This window comes from Bos javanicus, chromosome 8, assembly GCF_032452875.1.
Source record: "Bos javanicus breed banteng chromosome 8, ARS-OSU_banteng_1.0, whole genome shotgun sequence".
NCBI lineage: Eukaryota > Metazoa > Chordata > Mammalia > Artiodactyla > Bovidae > Bos > Bos javanicus.
Window position 1 is genome coordinate 87,674,897 of NC_083875.1, and position 22,808 is coordinate 87,697,704.

Below are 22,808 nucleotides of genomic sequence, written 5' to 3' on the forward strand. Positions count from 1 at the left end.
TTCAACATGGCTGATTTATTGTGAGGGAGGCTGTACAGACCATTTCATCCAACAGACACCACTACTCGCAGACACATGGCATATTCCACCTGCCCCCAGATGACAGGATCACTCACTGCTAAGCAGTGCCTGTAACAGCTGCTGACAGCAGGGTGAGCCTGCCCTGCCGTTCGCAAGGGACTGTGGGAGGCATCTTTGCTCTGTGAATGCCCAGGACCAAAGGGGCAGCTCTTACCTCTCTCGTTGGCCCACGGTCCTCGGTCTGGCTCGTAAGGGTTGAATGTTGTAGAACTATCCACCTGGTTCCCTGAGGATGTGCGGGTCTGAGGCACACAAATGATAACAGCTCATTTTTCTTCATGAATAACACTGTTGAGCTGGCCTGCATACTAATTTTTATTTTCAAATAATCACATCTTAACTTAAGCAGGGAAGACAAAGGAAGGAACCAGGAAAAGAGACAGGAAAACAACAACAACAGCACGGCTTATCTCATTCCCCGGGCAACTGATGGGATGCTGTGAAGGCTAAATAAAGCTCATGCTTCTATAACAGAAGGGGCCTGCAGGGATCCCAGGGGGTGTGTGAGAGAATTAACCAGAACTGTTTCGGTGGAATTCCCGCCTACTTACTTGCCCTTTCAAATCCTACTTCCACTTGCTAAAAGATGCTGAGGATTTTCATTATCCCCTTGGATTCATTCTCCTCCATTAATTCTTTCTAATATTACAGAGAAGTTATTGAAAAACAAACATTAAGTATCCACCAGCTGCTTCAGCCCACTTCCCAACTCTAAAGCATCCATGAATTCCCAGTATCCACATGTATCTTTACAATCTGTGGAGATCTAGCAGTATTTGGGTAGATGCCAGAGCATAGTGTGGGTCTGGTCAGTAAGCTAGAGGTACCAAGAGGAAGCGGCCGCTAGCATCCCAGGGTCTAGTGCCCCCCTGTTAATTGTCACTACTGTCATCATCCTCATCTACCAACCCTTTGAGACAGGGAAGCCTGATTTTGCTAACCTGAAGGCAGGTATTTCTTCCTTGTACTCAGAGCAGGTAACTGACGCAGATAAAAAAGCCTTCCTGGCCATTATTAATGGCAACCTTTCCTTATTATTTATTTGATTTGCATCAATTTGCAGCAGGAAATAATGGAGGGAAATCCACTGTTATATTTCTATATCTTTTCCCTTCCAAAAGTCTCCATCTCAGTGGAGATCCACCTTTCTCCTCAACTAAAAACAAAGGTGTGTGCTTAGTCACTCACTCATGTCTGACTCTTTGTTATCCCATGGACTGTAGCCCGCCAGGTTCCTCGGTTCGTGGGGATTCTCCAGGAAGAATACTGGAATGGGTTGCCATGCCCTCTTCCAGGGGATTTTCCCAACCCAGAGACTGAACCTAGGTCTCCCACATTGCAGGTGGATTATTTACTGTCTGAGCCACCAGGGGAGCCCAAGAATACTGGAGTGGGTAGCCTATCCCTTCTCAGGGGATCTTCCTGACTCAGGAATCGAACCAGGGTCATCCTGCACTGTAACCGGATTCTTTACCAGCTGAGCTAACTGGGAAGCCCCCAAACAAGAATATTGCTACTAAATTTGGTTCACAGAAAAACCATGGTTCAAATTATCTTTTTGGCATGAGTTGAGTAGAAAGAAATTTTATATACCCATTTTTTTTTTTTTAGCAGTGCCCAAACACTGGCCATGAAGAAATGAGATACTGCCATATTTTGGAGAAATTTAGAGAAACAGACAGTAAGCTGAATTTTACACAGTCGCTTATCTACTGGCACACACAGAATGTTCACCTGCCTTCCTGACATCCCCAGCTCGGGATCCAAAAGTACAGTAATGAAGTCACAGTGCATCACTTCTGCGACATGGTCACTTGTGCCTGAAACTGTCTTCTTGCTGCTTACCGAGCTCTATAGAGCCCTGGCTCACCATTGCAAAGGCCCTTCTGACAAGCTAAAGGACATCCACTCTTATGTGTCAATGGAATGTCACTGTATCCATTTTCTGATGACTATCTCAGCATTCTTATCAAACTGTTTAATAGAAACAGCTGTGATGTATCAAGAATGAAAATAGAATATAAGTTACAGGGGATATAATCATTTATTCACTGCACCAGAGCTTTGTTGCTAAATAGTTCATTCAACCACTGCTAAATAAAAATGTGTTCAACAAACATAACATGAATGAACGAGTGAATGGAGATAAACTTCAGACTGGGAGGTGTGAAATGTAAACACTTTTAATGTGATTTAAAAATGAATTCTCTCTCAAGTTCTATTAATAGGTGTGGATAATTCCAAATAACAATATACCACTTTAAAAAATTAACATATGATTATAAGACTCTTGGATATACAGTTAGTTCACTTTTTATTTATAATTACCCTGTCTCAACGGAACTGTCCTAGGAGAAACTAGGTAATTCCCAAAGCTTGCCATACTCCTGCTCTGCTTAGTCCCCTCCGGTAATCAAACTACAAGATTGAAATAGTTTTCAAATTAAAAAATAAATTCTCTTTTAGGTTTGCATTGACTATCATTTCAACTTCTCTAATTTTTTCCCTCGAGGTAGGAAGGTTCTGAACTCAAAAGCAAAACCATGACCCCAGGACCAGCCATTATGGACAAGGAGAAGGCACCGCTACCCCTTCTCTGCACTGGAAGGCCTCCCACTCTTTGCCCACTTAAGGATGTATCCCAGGACTGCAGCCCCTCCACCCTGATGGGATGTTCTCCGGAGCAGAAAGACTTCATAAAGGCTGTTACATTTGAAGCCAGAATGCAATGATCTGTGATATGAATCCTGCCAGGGAGAATTTAAAAACAGGTGGGGATGTAAAAAGTACTGAAAAAGACACTAGGCATGAGGAATAGGAATCAGTAGTGATGGCCACAGTTTGCCTACAGCCCTGGACAGAGTGATGCATACTTTCATTGGCTGTGTGGTGTCCATCCCTTGTCTGTCTTGTCTATGGATAAGAAAATGGGTTGTGGGTCTCCTCTCGAGAAGGTTGAGCCCCATCTTTTAAGCCAAGGTGGTTCAAGGGCTTCATTTCAACACTGCCCACTTAGACCCCCATGTGGTTACCAGACTTTGTAGCCTAAACCCAGAGTTTCCCTCAATAACCACATCAGCTCCCTGCCTGGACCCCTCGGCCCTCCCTACCCTGACTGGGACAGAGAATGGAAATACACTCCAAAGAGAATGCTCTTTGGAAGAAATGGGAGGTTTTTCTACTGTGTCTGCTAAAAAGGCCGTATTGACTTTATTTGAAGATGAAGCTACAAATGCAAGTTTCATCTTTCCCAAAGCACTTGGTGATTCTACCATTCAGTAGAACAACAACAAAACCCTATGGAATCAAATGCTTGATTGAAAAGAAGATTTGAGGACTTTGTAAACAATGAACTCTAAGGCAAAATGATAAATTAGCAAAGTATTGTTAATGCTTAGAATTGAAATGCCTTTTAATTTAATGAAAAATATATTGCTGATCCATTATATCATCTGTAGTTATTATTTCTGCTCTGTATTTTATCATTTATTCTGCCCTAATCAATAACATCCCCTTTTCTGCATAGAGAACAAGGTATAAATGAAATGTTGACTGTTGCTTTCCCTCTACTTTTGCTGATATTTGAAACCGAAGTCAAACCACAGGACACCACTAGAGGGTACTAGCTACCTTAGCTTTCCACCTTCCAAAGCGCAATTTGTGAGTTTTAAGTTTTGTAAATTCAAAACTTGTATTTTTACAATTTTCAAAAAATTGTAAAAACAGATCACTCCACAATAATAAAAATAGGATTTGTTTAGGTTGGGAAGATCCCCTGGAGGAGGGCATGGCAACCTACTCCAGTATTCTTGCCTGGAGAATCCCCATGGACAGAGGAGCCTGGCGCCCTACAGTCCACGGGCTTGAAAAGTGTCAGGCACAACTGAGTGACTAAGCACAGGTTATAAATTATGATCCCTGATCTCTTGTTGGCTACTTAGCTGCAAGTAGAAAATATATTTGACAAATATCCTTTGAGTGCCTATTTTTAAGAAGTACAGATTCAGAAGTGAACAAAAAAGAAAAATACATTGCTTTTATGGAGCTAATTCAGAGTTTCCTGACTCGGGAACATTTTTTGCCAGGTATTCTGATTTTCATTTCTAGACCTTAATTTTTAGACTTAAGACACATTTTCAAGTCATGTAACAGCAGTAATAATGATGACAATATATTCAACCACTGCGATGACAAAAGTAGCCAGTAGGCTTCAGAAATTGTAGCTGCCCAAACCAGACACAGCTCTGGTCTTCAGTGGAATGACTTTGGTCCCAGTCCAAGTGTCCAGAGTTAAAGGCAGACTCTCCTTGGTCAGGGCATGAAATAACCTTCCGTTTGCTTCAGATCCATAAAAATAAGCACTTGGCTGTCCTAATTAATCTTCCTTCACCTTAGAAGCAAAGCTCTAAGAGCTGGTCCTTTATAATGATGTGGAAACATTTTCTCAAGGGTGTGGCCCACTGCTTCCACATTACCAAGTACATGGGCATGATTTAAGAACTCCTTTCTTTCTCCTAGCTGATTCTTTGTGAATCGTGTTAAAATGTCTAAAAGTATTCCAATCAGCAATGTAGGTGCTGGAATAAAACATGAAAAATGGATTTGAATGTGAAATTCTAGAACATTTTTCCACAACGAAGACAAATGTGAATGCTATGTTTCATCTTAGAGAACGTGCCTTTGAACTCTGAAACAGAAGCACAGTCTTTAAGGCTGCTGTTGTTCAAACTGACAGTCATCCTCAATAGAAGGATTGGTTTACATACTTAAGGCAGCAAAGAAAAATATTCCAATGCTAACAATAGGAGGGATTTTATTCATGTAAGGATTACCAGTCCTTAGAGTAAGTGATGGCGGGAAGCAAGGAGAGGGTAGATTATGCTTGTATTATTTTCAGTTAAATTCATTCATGTTTTCAAGTGTTAAAATGTTACTAATATCTAAAGAAAAATACTCCTGCCCTTAAGTTTTTGTCATAACATTTCAAATTATCTGATTAATAATATTCTGCAAATCATAACACATTTGTCATTAACTATCTGCATGCTAGAGTTAATTCAGGCTCTATCACATCCATTTTGTGCCTGAATTATTTAAAAAACAACTATTCATATTGAACAAATAAACAAATTCAAGAAAGTCTTTTATACCTTAACAGATGGGGTATTTGACATAATTCCCACAAGTCTGTTTCATGACTGGTTAAATAATGGAAAATTCCTCTTTTATTTTTTAAGACCTAAGTATTAGTTCTCCTAAAATATTTCTGGTGAGCAATTAAAATATTTTTAATTCATTGCTTAAATCATACAATGCTTCTCTTTGTTAATGAACTACTGATATTTTTGGCTTTTATGAAAGCTCAATGCATACTTCAAAGCTGTTATAAATTTAAATAGTCAATAGCCCTCTTTTAGCCAGAAAAGTATTTCCACAGTATTAATCAGATTAATTAGCTTCTAATATTTAATTGTCTTTTAAAAGTGATTAAGTAATTTAAGAGGGGCAAATTTTAAAAGGCACAACAGGGTTTCAATGAAAAAATGGGTCTCCTTGACACGCCATTTCCTACTCCCAAGGCAACTAGTGCTATCAGTATTTGCTATATTCTTCTAGAACATTCTACACTGTATCTGCACATATATTTGTGCCCAACTTTGTCATCTTCAATTAACATTGCATTTTGGAAATGACTCTATATCTCAGCTACCCATCGTGGTATGAATTTTATAACTGATTTCATTTATTTCCCATTGATTTTTAAATTATTTCCAGACTTTGTCAATGATGCAATGTTAGACATGTACCATTTCACACTTCTCCAATAAAGTACAGCTTACTCACCACACACTTGTTGTGTGGTGTCACCAAGCTTATTTATTTGGGCTAGTTTTACAGATGGACATAAGAGAGCACCATAGTTTTAACTCGCATTTCTCTTATGAAATGCAACAGCTTTTCCTATGCTTAAGAAGTGTTTATATTTTCTTTCCTATAAACTATCCTATGCCCACTAACCTATTAGATAGTTAAAACTTTTATTGCTTTATGTAATTTCTTTATATAGTAAAGATATTGACCTTATATATGTATATGTATATATATACATATATGATCACTACTAATATTTATTCCAAGTTTATTATGTTTCTTTGGAAGATGTTTTGATTCTTATCCACACATGTATTTTATTTTTTGGTAGTCTTACTGATATTTTCTTCAATTTCTTTAGACATTCTTCTTTAATCTAAAGGCCTACTAGATCTTATCTTCTGCATATTTCTGTATCACTGTGGGTGAGTGGGTTCGGGTTGCTCAGAATAAGGACAGGGGTGGGAGAGGGGCTTATTTCTTCACAGCGCTGGGTTACTGTTTCCTGGGGTGATAGCGTCTTGACGTGTCACCCTGACTGGCCTGAATGATAGTGCTGTGTTATTGACTCAAGCTATGATCATGGTACTGCTGTGGAGGGATTTTGGAGAGGTAATTAAAATTCTTAATTAGTTGATTTTATTTAGGGAGATTATCCTGGGTTGGCTTGACTTAATAAGTCAAGAGTTCTTAGAAGAGGTTGAGACTTTTCTAAGAGGGGTGGGGCGGGGGAGTGACTGACTGTTAATGACAGTTCCACCTTGCATATCCTCCCTTCCTGATGACTTGCCCTATGGACATTGAACTTGGCCCAACAGTTGTGGAAGGCAAACCCTAGTGATAAGTCAATATATATATGTGTGTGTACATGTATACAGATGTGTATATAAATATGTACTTAAGTGTGTTAAAAATTACCTATGTGTGTGTATGTGTATGAGTGCAATGTGGGTGTTTCATGCATACATCTCTGACTGATCACATTCTCCTGGTTGAACCCTGAATGATGCCCTTGGACACTACAGAATTAAGGTAAATGTGGAAAGCTGTGTCTTCTCTGCAGTGAAATTGCTTATGTCTGGGATTGCACATGGATGGAGGACTGTGCATCAGCACACGGGCCTTGGGCCGTCAGAAAGAGAATGATGGATAACCAAGTGGTGGGAGTCAGGAGTGTGGTCCAAGTCCACAGGGACTCCTCCATGGCTGCCACACAGACTCCATGCACGAAGGGGCCAAGGAAGCCAGGTGCGTGAAAGGTTCTAAGCCTGCCGATGGGGCTCCATGAATGGGCAACTCAGTGTCCTTCCCCAGGTTGTACTATAATATGAAGTTTTGTCACTGCAGTGTTTGATTAAGGACTCAAAGAGATGACTCATGGTTGAAAAGCACCCTGAACCAGAGCATATTTTGAATCACCTCAGTTGATGGGGCACCATCTGGCCTATTTTCCCCAGAAAATGGTCCTATGAGATGCCATCTTGACAACTAGGTGCACCCTCCCCAAGGAGAAGGGGTGAGTGCCGACAGGCGTTGAGGGCCAGGAGGGCCAGAAGGTGGCAGCCGTGGATAGTTTCACCTTGGACCACGGGGAATACTGACCTCTTCAAGGCCAAAGCCTCAATCACCTATTGGCCCTGGTGGCTTGAAACAAACACCAAGTCATGGGGCAAAAGGGGTACTGGCATAGAGCATGCATTCCTTTGACAACCTCCCAGCCTTCCAGCTCCTAACATGGCATGGACACGCTCTCAGGGTCAGTCCTCTAAGAGCAATAGCCCAACATAATTGATGTTTCCCATGAGCTGATCCACCCTGACTGAGAATGTGGCCTCAAAACAGATAGTTCCTCCATTCAGATTTATCACCTAACTTTCCCCCTCAAACACTACATTAAACTCACTTCTCTTTTTCGTAGTCAACAAGATTGAAAATATCTAGAATATAACAGCCCACTTGGAAAGAAAATCTCAGGGCTTTTATGCTTTTCATTTATGTTGTTTCTGCTAAGTACTTCAGGTAATCTGCTTCATGAACTGATGCTTGATTATATGCTGACATGTCTAGAAAAGGGGCTTCATGGGCAGCTCAGCTGATAAAAAATCTGTCTGCAATACAATTGCTGGGTTGGGAAGTTCCCCTGAAGAAGGGATAGGCTATCCACTCCATTATTCTTGGGCTTCCCTGATGGTTCAGATGGTAAAGAATCCACTTGCAATGTGGGAGACCTGGGTTTGATCCCTGGGTTGGGAAGATCCCCTGGGGGAAGGCATGGCAACCCACTCCAGTATTTTAGCCTGGAGAATCCCCATGGACAGAGGAGCCTGGTGGGCCACAGTCCGTGGGGCCACAAAGAGTGGAACACGACTGAGCAACTAAGCACATACGTCTGGAAAAGTACTAACTGGATATGAAAGTGGAAAGAATTATTAATAAAATAATTTTATACCACAATGATAAAACTAAAAAAATAAGAAATCCATATACATGTTATAAATATTTTTTGAGGAAGGTGATTCATTAAAACTGAGTCATTAAAAAAACTTTTTATTTACCTCATAATTCAATCATACAGCAAAATATGAATATGCATTATACGTCAGCTTTTGTTGCTGTTGTTTAGTCACTAAGTCATGTCTTTTGCAACCCTGTGGACTGTAGCCCACCAGGCTCCACTGTCCATGGGATTTCTCAGGCAAGAATACTGGAGCAGGTTGCTATTTCCTTCTCCAGGGGATTTTCCAGAGCCAGAGATCAAACCTGTGTATCCTCTATTGGCGTGTGGGTTCTTTGCCACTGAGCCACCAGGAGAGCCCATATGATGTCCGCTTTACTGTCTCATAAGCAAAAATGATGCTCTAATCCTCAAATTCCTCCTTGTCTTTATATATGATATACTTCGGGTTCTGTGTTGGAACTCTACAGCTACAATGAAGTTACTATGGCACTTGATATTTATAAAATCAATGACCTTGTGTAGTCACTGGGCAGGATCCACTCTACTTTGGCTATTCCTTCCACCAATGTGTAATTTATCTAGTCAATTACCATAACACTGCAGCATGTGATTCTGGTTTCCTTTGAAAAGACTTTCCCATATGAGAATTCCCTCCCACCTATTACACTGGCGGAGACGACTTCCAAGTGCGCATTGTAGCAGAGAGAGCGTGCTCACGGTAATGGACTTTGCAGCAAAGGGCCTTGGACCCACATGGAAAGCACAATGAGTACTGGGCACGGGCTGCCCATGAGGGCTACACATGGCAGGGACATGAGACCAGAGCAGCAGGAGGGTCGGCAGCAGTGCACACGGAGGGGCAGCCACAGGGCAGAGCGTGGGTGCTGAGTGCGGGTCTGTCCTACCACTCAGTCAGGGACAGCAAGCAGGGGACTCTTTAGCACCTTTCTGTGGTCACGCTTTGGGAAGGAGTATGATTTGATTCTTGAGATTATTCCACCCGCTGACCAAGTCTAGAAACCATAATGGCAAAGAGGAATAGTAAATGTTTCAGAAAACAAATACAGGCTGCCTTACATGACATGTTATTTTAGCTGTTCCATAATTACAGTAACCCCCTCCAGATTCTGTTGATGAAATGCACTAGAGGCAACATGTGATCATTAGAAAGGCTTCAAGAAAAACCTACTATTTGAGTAGAAGGATCTGGAAAAATATTTTGGCAATATTTTCCATGAAAGGCTATAAGATTCAAGTTTTCATATTAAATAGCCCACTTTTCATATATAATTACTGTCAAACTGAAGACAAATCATCCTAAAGAAACTAATTCTGAGAGCCCAATTTTGTTACTTCTGGGTGCTGGTTCTATGATATTTGTGGAAATTCACTGAGTTGGACCCTTAGGGAACATGCATATTTTTATATAGTCAGTAAAAAGTTTTTCCAAAATGTCCAACTCCTTGAAGCTATTACGTGATGCACAACTAAAGAGAAACCATGATATTCTTTTAAAGTTCTCACCTCTAAGCCCACCTGCCTCTTAGAGCAAAATGGACCTGTCCCATGGTGGATAAAATCTTAAAGTTGACTTGCAAGGCCCATGAGTCGTGTAAAGGGTAAAACGAAATGATGACTCCATAATGGTGCTTTACTTTAGAAGTTGATCCCAAAGTTCACTGGCATTTCAGTTCTCTTGATTCGGGGACAAGAGCTGCCTCAGACAGACTGCTTGGTTCAGCATAGGTGCAGCTTCTGAACAAGTCAATAGCCCCTACCATGGGTGGAGGGTTCATTTCATCTTCTGCAGATTTTAAGGGGTAACGGGCAGAAAGTGAGGTATAGAGCACATAGCTCATATTGGGGGAATTTTTAGACCTCACAAATGGCATTAAAGGGCATCAAAGGTCCACAGTAAGGTCCCCTTCAAAGTAGCAGGACATCATTCCTGCTTGGAGTATAAATCTGTGTGTCAGCTCCTAATAGTCTGGAGGGAAGAGAGAGCTGGAATTCTCTCTCTTCAGGAGCATCAGGCATGTGTTGGCCAAACCCACATGTAGAAGTGTGGAGAGATCACATTCTCACCACCCACTGATGTGGAGTGGGTGGTGGGTTCTTGCCAAGCCTTCAACTCCATCCTTTTCTAGAGGCTTCTTCTCTCAAGTGATAGCAGCAAGCACCCCCATTCCAAGCCTTCCTCCACCAAGCTATGGCCAAAGCAGCTCCCCTGGAAAGGGTGAGTTTTCTGATAACAATGTCTTGGTTGATTTAACCAAAAGAGTTTGGCAGTCAACCTCACTGAGACAATTTATATACCCAGCTTACTACCCATCATGCATGTGGTCACAGGGATCATACACGTGACTCCTCATGGATGGGTCAGGGCTGAGCCTGAACAATATGTTACCATTTCCAAAATCTACCAGGAGGTATATTTCTGATTTAACATTGGGTTACATGGATATTTCATATACTTTTAGAAAATGGAGGGATTTTAACCTACCAAAGAAGCTAACTTAGCTAGCTCAGAACTGAAAATAGGCTGCTTCTAGCTGCACCAGCAATCCCAGTTTATCAAGTGTGATAAAAGCAATGACCATTACTCCTTTGTCTAAAAATACTTTTCATTGTGCTAATATACAACTGCTTCATCTTTAATGGCCTGGCTAAGTAACACTTACCCCAGGATGAGAACTTGGAAGTTGTGGACGGAAGTTAATATTTCCTGGTTAGAAAAAACATGCACAATTACTGCTGTGTCAGTGAAAACCATCTATTTATCCCCTCCTCCACTGCAGATCAATCAACATGACTGTAAAATATTACTGCTTGAGAAGCAGATATATTTTCTGCATACATTTCTTGTTATCCTCTTTCACTCAATTTTCTCATACAAGCAATAAAAACAAATCCATTTTTAAAGTTACTGACTAGTTTTTGATGAATGATAAATATACAGTTGGAGTAATCATTTTAATCAATCAGTAAAACCAAAGTCTCATCCCATCTGGTTTGACTTTGCAACAGATCAAATCTAAAATCTAAAATCAGAGGCTGATTATTATCAGCATCTGAAGGAGTGAGACTCCAATGTCTTGGTTACTCACCCGATTGCCCGCCAATTTTTTGACATGGAACTGTAAGAACTCTTAACAAACCATCTGATTTATAAGAATAATGCTCGACCAGCTGAAAAAGAAAAAAGTAAGAAAGTATCATAAATAATGGGGGCAGGAAATGCTCCTTACCTGGAGCAGCTGACTCCCCTTTTGGATTTTAAAAGTGATTCAAGGACAGCCCTAAACAACAAAAGTTGCTTCCTTGGTGATCTTCCTGATTCCTCCCCACACCTCTTTTCTGCCACCCTCAGACTTCCGGCAGAAGTCCACATGCCACCTTCCCTTTTTAATCTTATTCTACTCTTTGCTCCCTTCCCTCCTTCCTTCCTTCTTTCTTTGGTGATAAGTTGCATGTCTTTGTTTATATTCTTCTATACCCATGTGATACTATAACAATGAATTCATTTATTCAGTCTTTCAACAAACATTCTGTTGTTTGGTAGGCCCTGAGAGAGGACAAAAGGTAGACTATGGTGAATGAGACACATTTCCTACTGTTGAGGTGCTTACTTCCTTGGTGGAGAAGGCTATAAATGAATTATAAGGTAGAGTAATTGATTCTGTATTAGTGCTTCAGGTAAAGGCTCTGGAGGGACCAAATAACTCAGCCCAAAAGTTTCGGAGAGAAGACATCACCACACAAGTGACACAAGATCTAGGCCATGGAGAAAGCTGATCCTTTGGAGAATGGCCTTATGTTCACAGAACATGGACACCCTTGGCTAATGGTGCCCAGGAAACTATGAATCATGATGTCTGATTCCTACATTAAAAAGGAAATGAATGGTAAGTAGATTTATTTATATCTAATCAAAATTATGCAATACGAAGACAGCCTTAGTTTTCACATTTTCTTTTCTCAAACAGATATTTCCTCTTCAGACAAACTAAAATTCTTCTATCTGATATTTCTTTCATATCTATTTATTGATTCCTTTTCCGTTTATGGACTCTTGGCTCCTAAACCTTTTTTTATCTCAAAACTTACCTATTTGGGCAAATGTTCATTGAGTGAATATATTTTATCCTTCCAGGGAGCACTCTTCTTTTAAATTTTATTTTGTTGTGGAAAGAACACAACATGAGATACACCCTCTTTGTAAATATTCCAGTATGACCAGCCCTAACGCACTACTGAAATGGACAGCAAAGCTCTCTCTGTTCTGTTAAATGCAACAGTGTGTTCTCAGACATAGTATTGAGATCCCTACAACAGCTGAAATATCCCATGCATCTCTCCATTATCATTCAAATATCTCCTTACATGCTTATGGTTTCAGACAATCTACTCCAAAAGGATGGGTGGGAGGTGGGCATATACATAAAGATTTCCCTCTTGGGCAAGGGTATGCAAACATTTTCTGTAAAGGGCCAGATACTGGTATTTTAGGTCTTTTCATTACACATATCATCTCTGTCACATAGTTCTTTATTTAAAAATATATATATATTTTTAAAATATAGAAACCATTTTTCTTCAAGGACTACACAAAAGCAGCTCAGGGCCAGACGTGATCCATAAGTGTGTTGATTCTTTCTCTACAGAAAGGAAAACTAGAGTAGTGAAGTAATTACCAACTCTCAGAAAAACAGCACCAAATTCCTGGGTAGGGGAAGGGTACCGTGGAACCTTACTGTTGTCAAGAAAGAACACTGAAATCACACTCATGAAAATGGAAGGTACTGCTGGCACTTTCGAGGCTCTTTCTTAAACAAACATACAAGGAAAAGATTTAATTAAGGCTGACTACTACGATATGGTAGCGGAATCAGTAAATATGGGAAAAAGTCCTGGGAAGGAATTTTCCAACAATTAAAGATGTTTAACATTAAAGTCAGCATGCAGACTTGGAGACTGTGAGTGGACTCACTCAGGGAAAATGGTCATTCAGGAGAAATCCAATGGCTGTGTAGCAGTGATGGAGCCCAGGACCTTCAAGCATCAGACTGACGGATGGAGGCCAGTGCCTTTCAATGCACACATTCAGCGATTCTTGTAGGAGGTGAGAGTTTCTGATGGGAAATTAATCCAGAAGGCAATATTCCCTACTCATCTCTCTGATTTGCACTGGGCAAACACCCTTTCAAAACGATACCATTAAAATAAAGCAAAGCCTGTGGTCAATAATGAGCTACACGTCAATGAGCTACAAACCAAAAGATAATGTCAGCGTTATGACTAATATGCATGAATATTAAAATACCCAGCATTCAAAGAAAAAGATTTTCTTCCAGCTACAGTTAAGAGCCAAAATACATCATGTGGTGGTTACTCTGAGTGCTTTAAAGGTAATGGGGATCCCTGATCTCAGGTTTTAAAAAGACAAGATTTTTTGAGCCTGGTACTTTCCTGCTGGTGCCACCCATGAAGTTCCTGGTGGGGCCTGGTGTGGACATTTGAACCCTTCCCCAGTGACATCCTGCACCTACAAAAACTCAACGTAGCTGTCGTTCTTGGGGTGGCAGAGTCCTTTGGTTTTCTCTGCCTCTGGGCCCACTACAGTTTATAGGATGTTCTGCCATTTTCTCATGGAGCTGTGATTTAGAATGAAGCCAAGTCGTTCGTACCTGGTGGAAAGCAGGGGTGAACACCGGATTAGAGCTCACTAGCGCCTAAGTAACTCTCATATTACACATTGCTTCGGGCTTTACTATCAGGTAGGTTAAGAATCGGAGAAGGCAATGGCACCTCACTCCAGTACTCTTGCCTGGAAAATCCCATGGATGGAGGAGCCTGGTAGGCTGCCGTCCATGGGGTCACACAGAGTCGGACACGACTAAAGTGGCTTAGCAGCAGTAGCAGGTTAAGAAGAACCCCTTTTTAGGCCAGGCGTGTATAATCCTATACAAGTGGCGGCCTGACACGCAGGAAATGATGACCACTAGGTTGCCTTAATGTTGCAGTGATTCATTTTGCAGCGAGAATGGCACTTGACATTTCATATTAAATTTGGCCTTTCACAATTCAAAGAATAGTCTGATTAGCCACCTCTAAGACTCCCTTCCCAGCCATCTATGCCTTTCTTTACTGAGTATTTGTCTGAAAGGCTACTCTGGGCTCCAGGTAGAGTGCCTTAAGGCAGAATCTAGTGCCTTAAGGCAGGATCTCCTGTTAAACCACGTGTAGTCCTGGTTAGGTACCACTGCCTGGTGCCAAGAGCTGAGGGGCCCTGAACAAGCTATGGGAGCCTCAGTTACCTAATATGGTAACCCTAGACCAAAGCATCCAGGAACCTGGAGGGTGCACCATAGACTCTGATTGGGCAGGTCTCAGCAAGGACCCAGGTCTTCTACAAAGGTCCAGGAGGACATGTACCTGCCAGAGTGTGTCGAAATTCTTCCCGCCAGGGATGGAGAGCTTCCCCGTTTTGTCCTTGTCGATGCGGTAGTGCAGCACCTTGCCCTCGTGCAGCAGGCACAGGGCGTAGGACCCGTTGTCCTTGGCCCTGATCCTGAAAGAGAGAAGACAGTGCGGCACCATCACTCCTACTGCCTGCCGGGGGTGGGGAGGAGCGCCCTGGGCAGGCTGCCTGCAGCAGCGTCTTGACCTCTGGGTCAAGGGCTTCGTACCCAGGGAGGCCCAGCTCACAGCTCGATGACACCTCGAGTCCCAGACAAGGAACACCCAGCGGGCTTGGGAGCACTGAGGGGATGTCAGGAGAGGCCCAGGCTCTGGGGGTGAGTCCTCCATTCACCTGGAGCACCACTTGGCTCAGAGCACGGGCACATGAATCCCATAGCACCCCGGAACAGTGGAGTCTGTGCAGCCCTCTGCACTCGGCTCCTCTCTTCCATGAGGTCTGCTTTTGGGTTAGATTCCAGACAGTGCAGATCCCCTGCCCAGCCCAGGGTGTGTCACTGGAGGGGGTGTTTGGTGGGCATTTTAACTAGGAATATTCTTGACCCCAGATGGAGGCCAGGAAAGGCTCCCACTTCCTAAGACCCTCTTCATTCCGTCAAGCTCACCCTCCCTTTTACAGGGAGGAGAAAGCAGGACTGGGATTTAAAATGTCCCATGGTAAAGAATCTGCCTACAATGCAGGAGACTTGGGTTCGTTTCCTGGGTCAGGAAGATCCCCTGGAGAAGGAAATAACAACACACTCCAGTATTCTTGCCTGGAGAATGCAATGGACAGAGGAGCCTGCGGGGCTACAGTCCATGGGGCCGGACACGACTTAGTGACTAAACCACCATGCGATAGCGTCAGATGATGTCACCAGGAGAAGAAAATGTCCTTCACTGGGGGCTGGGGACCAATGAGCAGGACCCAGGCTGTGCTGGCTGCCCAGGCTCTGCCTCCTGGTCCCCTCCTTGATGCCACTCCCTTCCCTTATCCAGGGATGAGACTTGTGAGCCTGATGCCAAACAGAGACACCCATTGCACTGTAGGGGGAGGTCTTCTGCCCTGCCCAGGAAGACCTGTGGGACTGTGGGAGGGTGCAGTCTAGGTGAGGGCTGCAAAGGCACAGAATGGAGGTGAATCCCCTCCCCCAACTGAACTCCTTAGTCATCACCATCCTCAGCCCATCTTCCCCTCTCAGCAACTCAAACCTTTGGGATCACAAGATATGAGAGGGTAAGTCACCGAGATCTCAGAAGGTCCCAGAAAGCCTTGCCGGCCTTATCATTTTCTAAAATGAGGGAACTGAGGCCCGCAAATGTTAAGCAATGTGTCCAGTCAACTGTACTTTGGGAAGATGCCCAAATGTGCCAAAACTGTTGTGGGATTTCCCTGTTGTGGGGAAATTTCTGATGCCTCCCCTTGGCTGTAAGAGACCACATCCACAGGGCCAGCTTTGGAAGCTGACACAGTCACTTTTGGCCTTGTAGATTCATCTCAAAAAGTGAACCCAGGACATGAGAACTAAGCTGCTTCACATGGGGTTGGAACTTTGTTTTAAAAATAAGTTTCTTTTAAGTTGTGCTTGGCTGTGCGCGGCGGCGAACAGGTTCCTTCCATGCCTCAGTGCTCAGGGCAGCTGGTGTGGGTGGCGGGACACACCCAGACTCCCCTCGACCTCTGCAGGACTGCTTCTGAAACCTTCTGCACTGTGAAAACAGCCCTTCCCCCAAACCCAAGCAGGTCGCCTGCACCCCAAAGTGTAAGCTCCCTTTCATGGTCACATGGCCCATTAAGGCCAGTTGGCTGCTGTCAAATCGAAAAACAACCACACAGAAAAGGAAAAACAGTTTTATATGAGGAAGAACTGAGTTTATCTCTTAGGGAAGCTATTTTATAAGGCAGGATTATTCACCCCTGCTTTGCTTAGTTTATAAGCATCAGTGGCAAACAAATAGGATAGTTTGAAGATTCAAAGAATTATACAAATTCTAAATACGAAGCATTAAGACTTTATGCAAATACATATAAAAGGTTAACTCCAGATAACGATGTCCATAGGCCATTCCAAAATACCATTCTCTTTGATTTCAAGTCTTTGGTGTCTTGGGCTTCCCTGCTGGCTTAGAGTCTGCCTGCAATGCTGGAGACCTGGGTTCAGTCCCTGGATTGGGAAATGGCAACCCACTCTGGTATTCTTGGCTGGAAAATCCCACAGATGGAGGAGCCTGGTGGGCTCCAGTCCAAGGGGTCACCAAGAGTCAGACACGAGTGAGCAACTAACTTTACTTTTACCTTTGTGTCTTGGACCTTTGGGTCCTGGAGACAATTAACTGGATCTGAACTCTGACTTTCTGAATCCACGTCCAGTGCCCACCACTCTATCTTGCCTTAGGTCTTGATTGATCTTTTATTGTTAAACAGACAGAGGATCGCAGAATGACAGGGAAATGGTGCAATCACCTCATTAGAAATGGGTAAATGGAAATGAAGCCCACAATGGAAATAACATTATGCCCCTTCCAGACTGGCAAAAGTTAAAAAGACTGGACATAATAAATTGCTGAGAATGAGGGCATTAGGCACCTTCATTTACTGCCAGCAGGCGCATGAATTGGTTCAATCATTTTGGAAAACAATTTGGAATTCTCTACTGAAACTGAACCTATGTATTCCCTGAGTCAGTGATCCACTCCAAGATATACAAAATGCATGCATTCTGCACCTGTAATGTGTGTGGGGATGTTTATATCAGCTTTATTTGTCATTATCAAAAATTGTAAACAAGCTAAGTATCTGCTGAGTACAGAGTCAGTCAGTCTTGGGGTATTCATACCACAGAATGTCATGAATAAAATGAACAAAGGACAGTGTTTGTTCAAATGATACAAATGTTCAAATGTTTGTATCAAATGATACAAAGCACAAGTGACTCTCATAAGTATAAATGGACACTGTGATTCTACCTGTATGAAGTTCCCAGATAGGGTAAATTTGAACGATTTCATTGAAAAATGTATACCTAGGTGGTAACAAGTGAAAGAAAAGAGCCAGAGCATGCTGGACACAAGGATACAGAAAGTGATGTCCTCTCTGGGATGGGTGTGAGTGAGGGGCCTTCTGTGATGCTTCTCCTATTTTAGTTCTTGACTTTGGTGGCATTTGCTTTATAATTATCTACTAAGATACACGTATAGAGTGAGGCAGTCTTGTGTGTATTGAATATTTCATAAGAAAAATGGCATTAAAAGAGAGCTGGTGTGAGACAGAAATAGATCAGCAATTTCTGTAAAGGCACGACTTCCTTGAGGATCCTCCCATGAACAGGCCCTGGAGGAGTCTGTCTCTTGCAGAGCTCCTGACACCAGTGGCAACAGCTACCTGGTGAACACAGTCTAAGGACCAGCAGGCACAGGGACAGACCATGGACATGCAGCCTCAGCGGCCCCCAAGGCAGCTGGCAGGAAACGAGGCAAAGAAGGGAAACCCACAGGCCCAGCATCTGTAGGTGGCAAAGACCAGAGGCTTGGTGACACTAACGGCCAGCAACTGTGAGGTGTCTGCTGGCTGGCTGCAGGCAGATCCTGGGCTGGGCTATTTTTAATCTAACATACGGAAAATACTGGTTTGGAAGCTGAAGTAGCTCCTCCTTCTCCTGGCCCCGTCCTGTTCCTCAGAAAGACCCCCAGTGTCCTGGGACACCCACCGGGTTTGTGACATGGATGCCCAAAGCGGAAAGAGAAAAGGCTAGTCTTGCAGCCTCTCTTGAGGTTGACCACCTTCCAGTTTAACTATCTTCAGCACATTCCCAGAAGCCCCAGAAGAATTTTTTTCCAGGGAGTCTCTTGGAAGAAGCAGATAGAAGAAGCCAAGACAAATCTTGGCTCACGACAGATTTGTGTTTTGCTATTACAAGGTGTGGGACTTCAGTGCTTTCAAACTGTGACGCTGTCCTAATTGGCCTTAAGATTGACTTGAGGTCCCTGCTGAGACAGCAGGAGATCCACCTTGTCTCCAAGGGTAGACCGTCTCAGGCTCTGCCATGAGCAGGTTTTGCACATCACAGACATGAGGCACAAGCAAAACTGAGGTCTGGAGAGTGTTCATTCTGCCAGACACAGCCTGGAGGGCTTCCTATGACTTCCTGGATCAGAGAAAACACGTAGTAATGATGCCCAGACATCCACAGGGAAGTAAGGACCCAAGCGGTGGTAGGACCTTCAAGGTGACCCTCACCCACCAGGGTCTGGGGTCATGGCATTGTGTCTGCTGCAGACAGAACAGAACAGCCGGGGCACAGCCTGGCCCACCAGGCATTCTCACTGTCTGCGTATTTTTTTTTCCCCATGGCAGAGCAGAGCATGGCTGGCTCGGGGGAAAGGAGGGCTCTGGGGATGAGCTGTATATCTATGGCCTGGATGGGAAGTTCAGAGAGACATGGTGGGGAGGTTCCCTTCCAGAGCTGATGCTGTATCAGGTGGTCAGATACTGCAGCATGGGGCCTGACGGTGGCTTGTTAAGAGAGGAGCTGGGAGTGGGGGAGAAGATGTGGGAGTGGCATGCTCAGTAGTATGTGTGCTCAGCTGCATCCAACTTTTTGTGCCCCCATGGACTGTAGCCAGCCAGGCTCCTCTGTCCATGGAATTTTCCAGAGAAGAATACTGGAGTGGGTTGTCATTTCCTACTCCAGGGGATCTTCTTGACCCAGGGACTGAACCCATGTCTCCTGTATTTCCTGCATTGGGCAGATGGATTCTTTACTACTGCACCACCTGGGAACCCTGCTCAGTAATGTGCTTGCCAGCATCATGCCGAGAGCATCCTTGGACGCAGGAGAGGTACCAGCCCTAATGATCCACAGAACGGAAAAGAAAATGCAACTTCTGGGTGCTTCTGTCTTGCACTTCAGCAAAATTGAGGCACGTGAGACTTCCACTCATGCAGTGAAAGCAAAATCAGTATGGAACACAGGTCCAAATACAGGGCCACGCCAAGCTCTTCTTTCACACATCTGCGTTTTTAAAAGTTTTATCACAAACTCCCCTCTCTCTCCCTCTGCTCTAACTCATGAGGTGAAACAGGTCACACTGCTTCTCCTCCAGCTTCATGGGGACTTTGATCAGACCAATGAAGAGATACTCACATCAGTCCATAACCCTCTTTAAACTTTTCACTTCAGACAGGCCGTGACTCTTTTTGCTGACCTATAGCTGCAGAGCCACATGTGTCGAATGAAATGGCACACTTTGATTCCTGATGGCAGCACACGAGAGCACTCAAAAAACTCAGCTTTTACTGTGGGCATATGAGGGTCATGCAGTCTCATTCATCAGTGAACAAAAGTAAGGTTTTTGTTTTTTTTTTCCTAAACCCACAGATTGCTTTTGAAATGCAGGTATATAAGAAAAAAGTGAGCTATAAATTGAGCAGGGAAAAGTGAGTGACAAATAAGAAAAAAAAGTGTGTTTCACCTAATGACAAATACCAATATCAGTACTGGTGTGGACACAGGGAGAACATCCCATTCTTGGGGTCAGCAGCAAGGTGAGCATCTGAACCTAGGATTCCCACAATGAAGCAAGGACCATGAAGAAGAAAACCTCTTCAACCCCGGAAGACAGTGTCCCTGGCACAGAACACTCAGGAGTCCCACAGATGAATATCAATCAAATACAAGCTCAAAAGATCACCCCAAACCAAAGGAAACAGGAGTTATGAGAAAGAGGGCAGGAAAAGAAAGAGAGCAGGAGAGACATAGATTTATACACTAAGGACTTTCTGTATTGAAATCATTAGATTTAGAATATAAGCTAAATATGCATGAAATGTTCAAAAAACAAATGAGGGACTCACAAAAACTAGCAAGCAATAAGATGCTCTAAAAAATGTACAGGACTATTTGGGAAACAACCAGAACAAACAGGACTGCTAGAAATTTTTAAAATGTATAACTGATGGAAAAAAACAGTGGATGAGTTTAAAGTAGATTAGATACAGATGAAGTGAAAATTAATGAACCAAAAGACAATCTAAGGACATTAAATAGTGCAGCACATAGAGAAAAGGCAACAGAAAATAAGAAAGAATTGAGGATGGAGTAAGGGGTAAAATATGTTTAATAGCAAGCTATGAAGGAAGAAATGATAAGAAAGAAGGATAGTAATATTTGAAAAAAAATAGATGAGTATTTTCCAGGATTGATGAAAGAAAAAGATTCATAGTTGCAGGAAGCACAAGTACAGGACAGCCACAGGTTGAGCTTTAAACACATTACCTTGTTCATCTCGATTAACAAGCCAGATAGCACATTAGTTTTCCCTTTTTATCATTCAGTAAACTGAGGTCAGAGAGATTAATTAGGCTGTCAGTCACAGAGCTATTAAATGGTTGTACTTGTCTGAACTTAAGTTTCTACAAACAGAAGCAGTTTCAAGGTTAACAGTGTCTCAATCAATCAAATAAAACAGAAAAATTCCTTACTGCACATATACTTACAGATCCTCCAATGAACTTGGAACATCTCAAATTATCACTATTCTTAGTTTTGCTTAGGTAGGCACTGGGCATCTTGAACAGGCTCAAATGTGGTCCCCAGACCAGCATCGCTTGGGAACTTGTCAGAAATCCAAATTTCTGAGTCATAACCCAAACTTGGTGAGTTAAAAACTGGGTGAGGGGGTTGTGGTTTGACCCAGCAATCTGTGCTTTAACCAGCCTGCAGGTGATCTGCACACAAACAGAAGGTTGAGAACCACTGCTTACATCATCTGCTCTGGACTTCGTATCCATCCTGTGGAACCTCATTCTTCATCCTTTCTCCTAACTTACATTTGTTCCTTGCTCATAGGGAATACAAGTGTGTATTCTTACAAGCTTTCTCACTGTCTCTGAAAAATGTGTCATATTCTGAATACACTTTTTTTTTTTTCCTGGCTACCTTATACTGAATTGTACTTATGCTGAAAAAGATATCTCATAGCTCTTTCCAAAAAGAGACATCCACCTGCCTCCCAGTCCACCTGGTGGGACAGGGGCAGGGGACGGGGGAGGGCATTGTTCTAAGATTCAGGGGTGGCAGGTAATATGTTATCTGGTGTCCCCAAGCCAGGTCCATCCTGGACAAGGACCATGCGGTTTTGTAAACCTCTGATTCTGGGTGGTCACAAACTTTTCCCTTAGAAAGGCATTGTCACCAAATCTTCCAGGATCCAGCTGTGTACAGAATGGGGGACACCCTCATCAGACCATCTATACACGCTGCTCATTTCTTTACCTGTAAGTTCTCCTGGAGGGCTTCCCACAGGGCCCCGAAATGTAAGAGGCATGAATAAATGAATGTGTATGTGTGTGCATAATTTGTGCACCCATGTGTGTAAGGGAGGTGAGGGTGTGAGGGGCGTGGGGCTATAATGAAAATCAATTCAGTGGGCAGTGGAAGGGAGGAAGGGAGGAAATGATGAGCGGGCGACACTCCTGGAAAATGGCTAATGAGGAAGGGACGACGCAAAGGTCAAAGGGCTTACTTTTCGAACGGTATGAAGAAGGAAGGTCTGGGGCACCTGGATTTCAGATGCAGAGCACATAGGAGGACTCAGTTGTTCCAGCGGGCTGGGTGGGAAGATGATGGTGGAGGGCCTGAGAAGGGCAAATGGCACCACTACTTGGCACCTGCTCAGAGGCCTCTGCACTCTCTTCTTCCTCGGCATACAGGGCCCCGGGGTACCCGAGATGATTTCTGACATATTAAAAAGCTGACATGGGAAAGGAGCAGGCGGAGGGGTCCCACCCATCACATGCAACAACCACAGGCCGGCACAGGGTGCTGGGGCCTACCCCAAGTGCCGGAGCTGTACCGCTCTATAACCTCAGGACGGGGGAAGCCCACAGGCCACAAGTCTCGCCCTCCTCACACGCTCCCCAGCACAGGTGCCTCTCAGA

At 43.3% G+C, this 22,808-nt stretch overlaps 1 protein-coding gene across 5 annotated transcripts in view; it reads right to left on the reverse strand.

The window, feature by feature from the left end:
* The window catches only part of SYK (spleen associated tyrosine kinase), a 108,007-nt gene that overhangs the window by 23,350 nt on the left and 61,849 nt on the right, over positions 1 to 22,808 (reverse strand). For 4 of the 5 annotated variants that reach the window (XM_061426289.1, XM_061426292.1, XM_061426290.1 and 1 more), the window contains exons 4-8: positions 14,846 to 14,981; positions 11,518 to 11,599; positions 11,092 to 11,135; positions 9,355 to 9,423; positions 236 to 323 (exon numbers count right to left, since the gene is read on the reverse strand). In XM_061426289.1, the coding sequence (XP_061282273.1) occupies positions 236 to 323; positions 9,355 to 9,423; positions 11,092 to 11,135; positions 11,518 to 11,599; positions 14,846 to 14,981 (419 nt within the window). The remainder of the gene's footprint in view (positions 1 to 235; positions 324 to 9,354; positions 9,424 to 11,091; positions 11,136 to 11,517; positions 11,600 to 14,845; positions 14,982 to 22,808) is intronic. The other variant, XM_061426293.1, reaches the window with a different exon arrangement.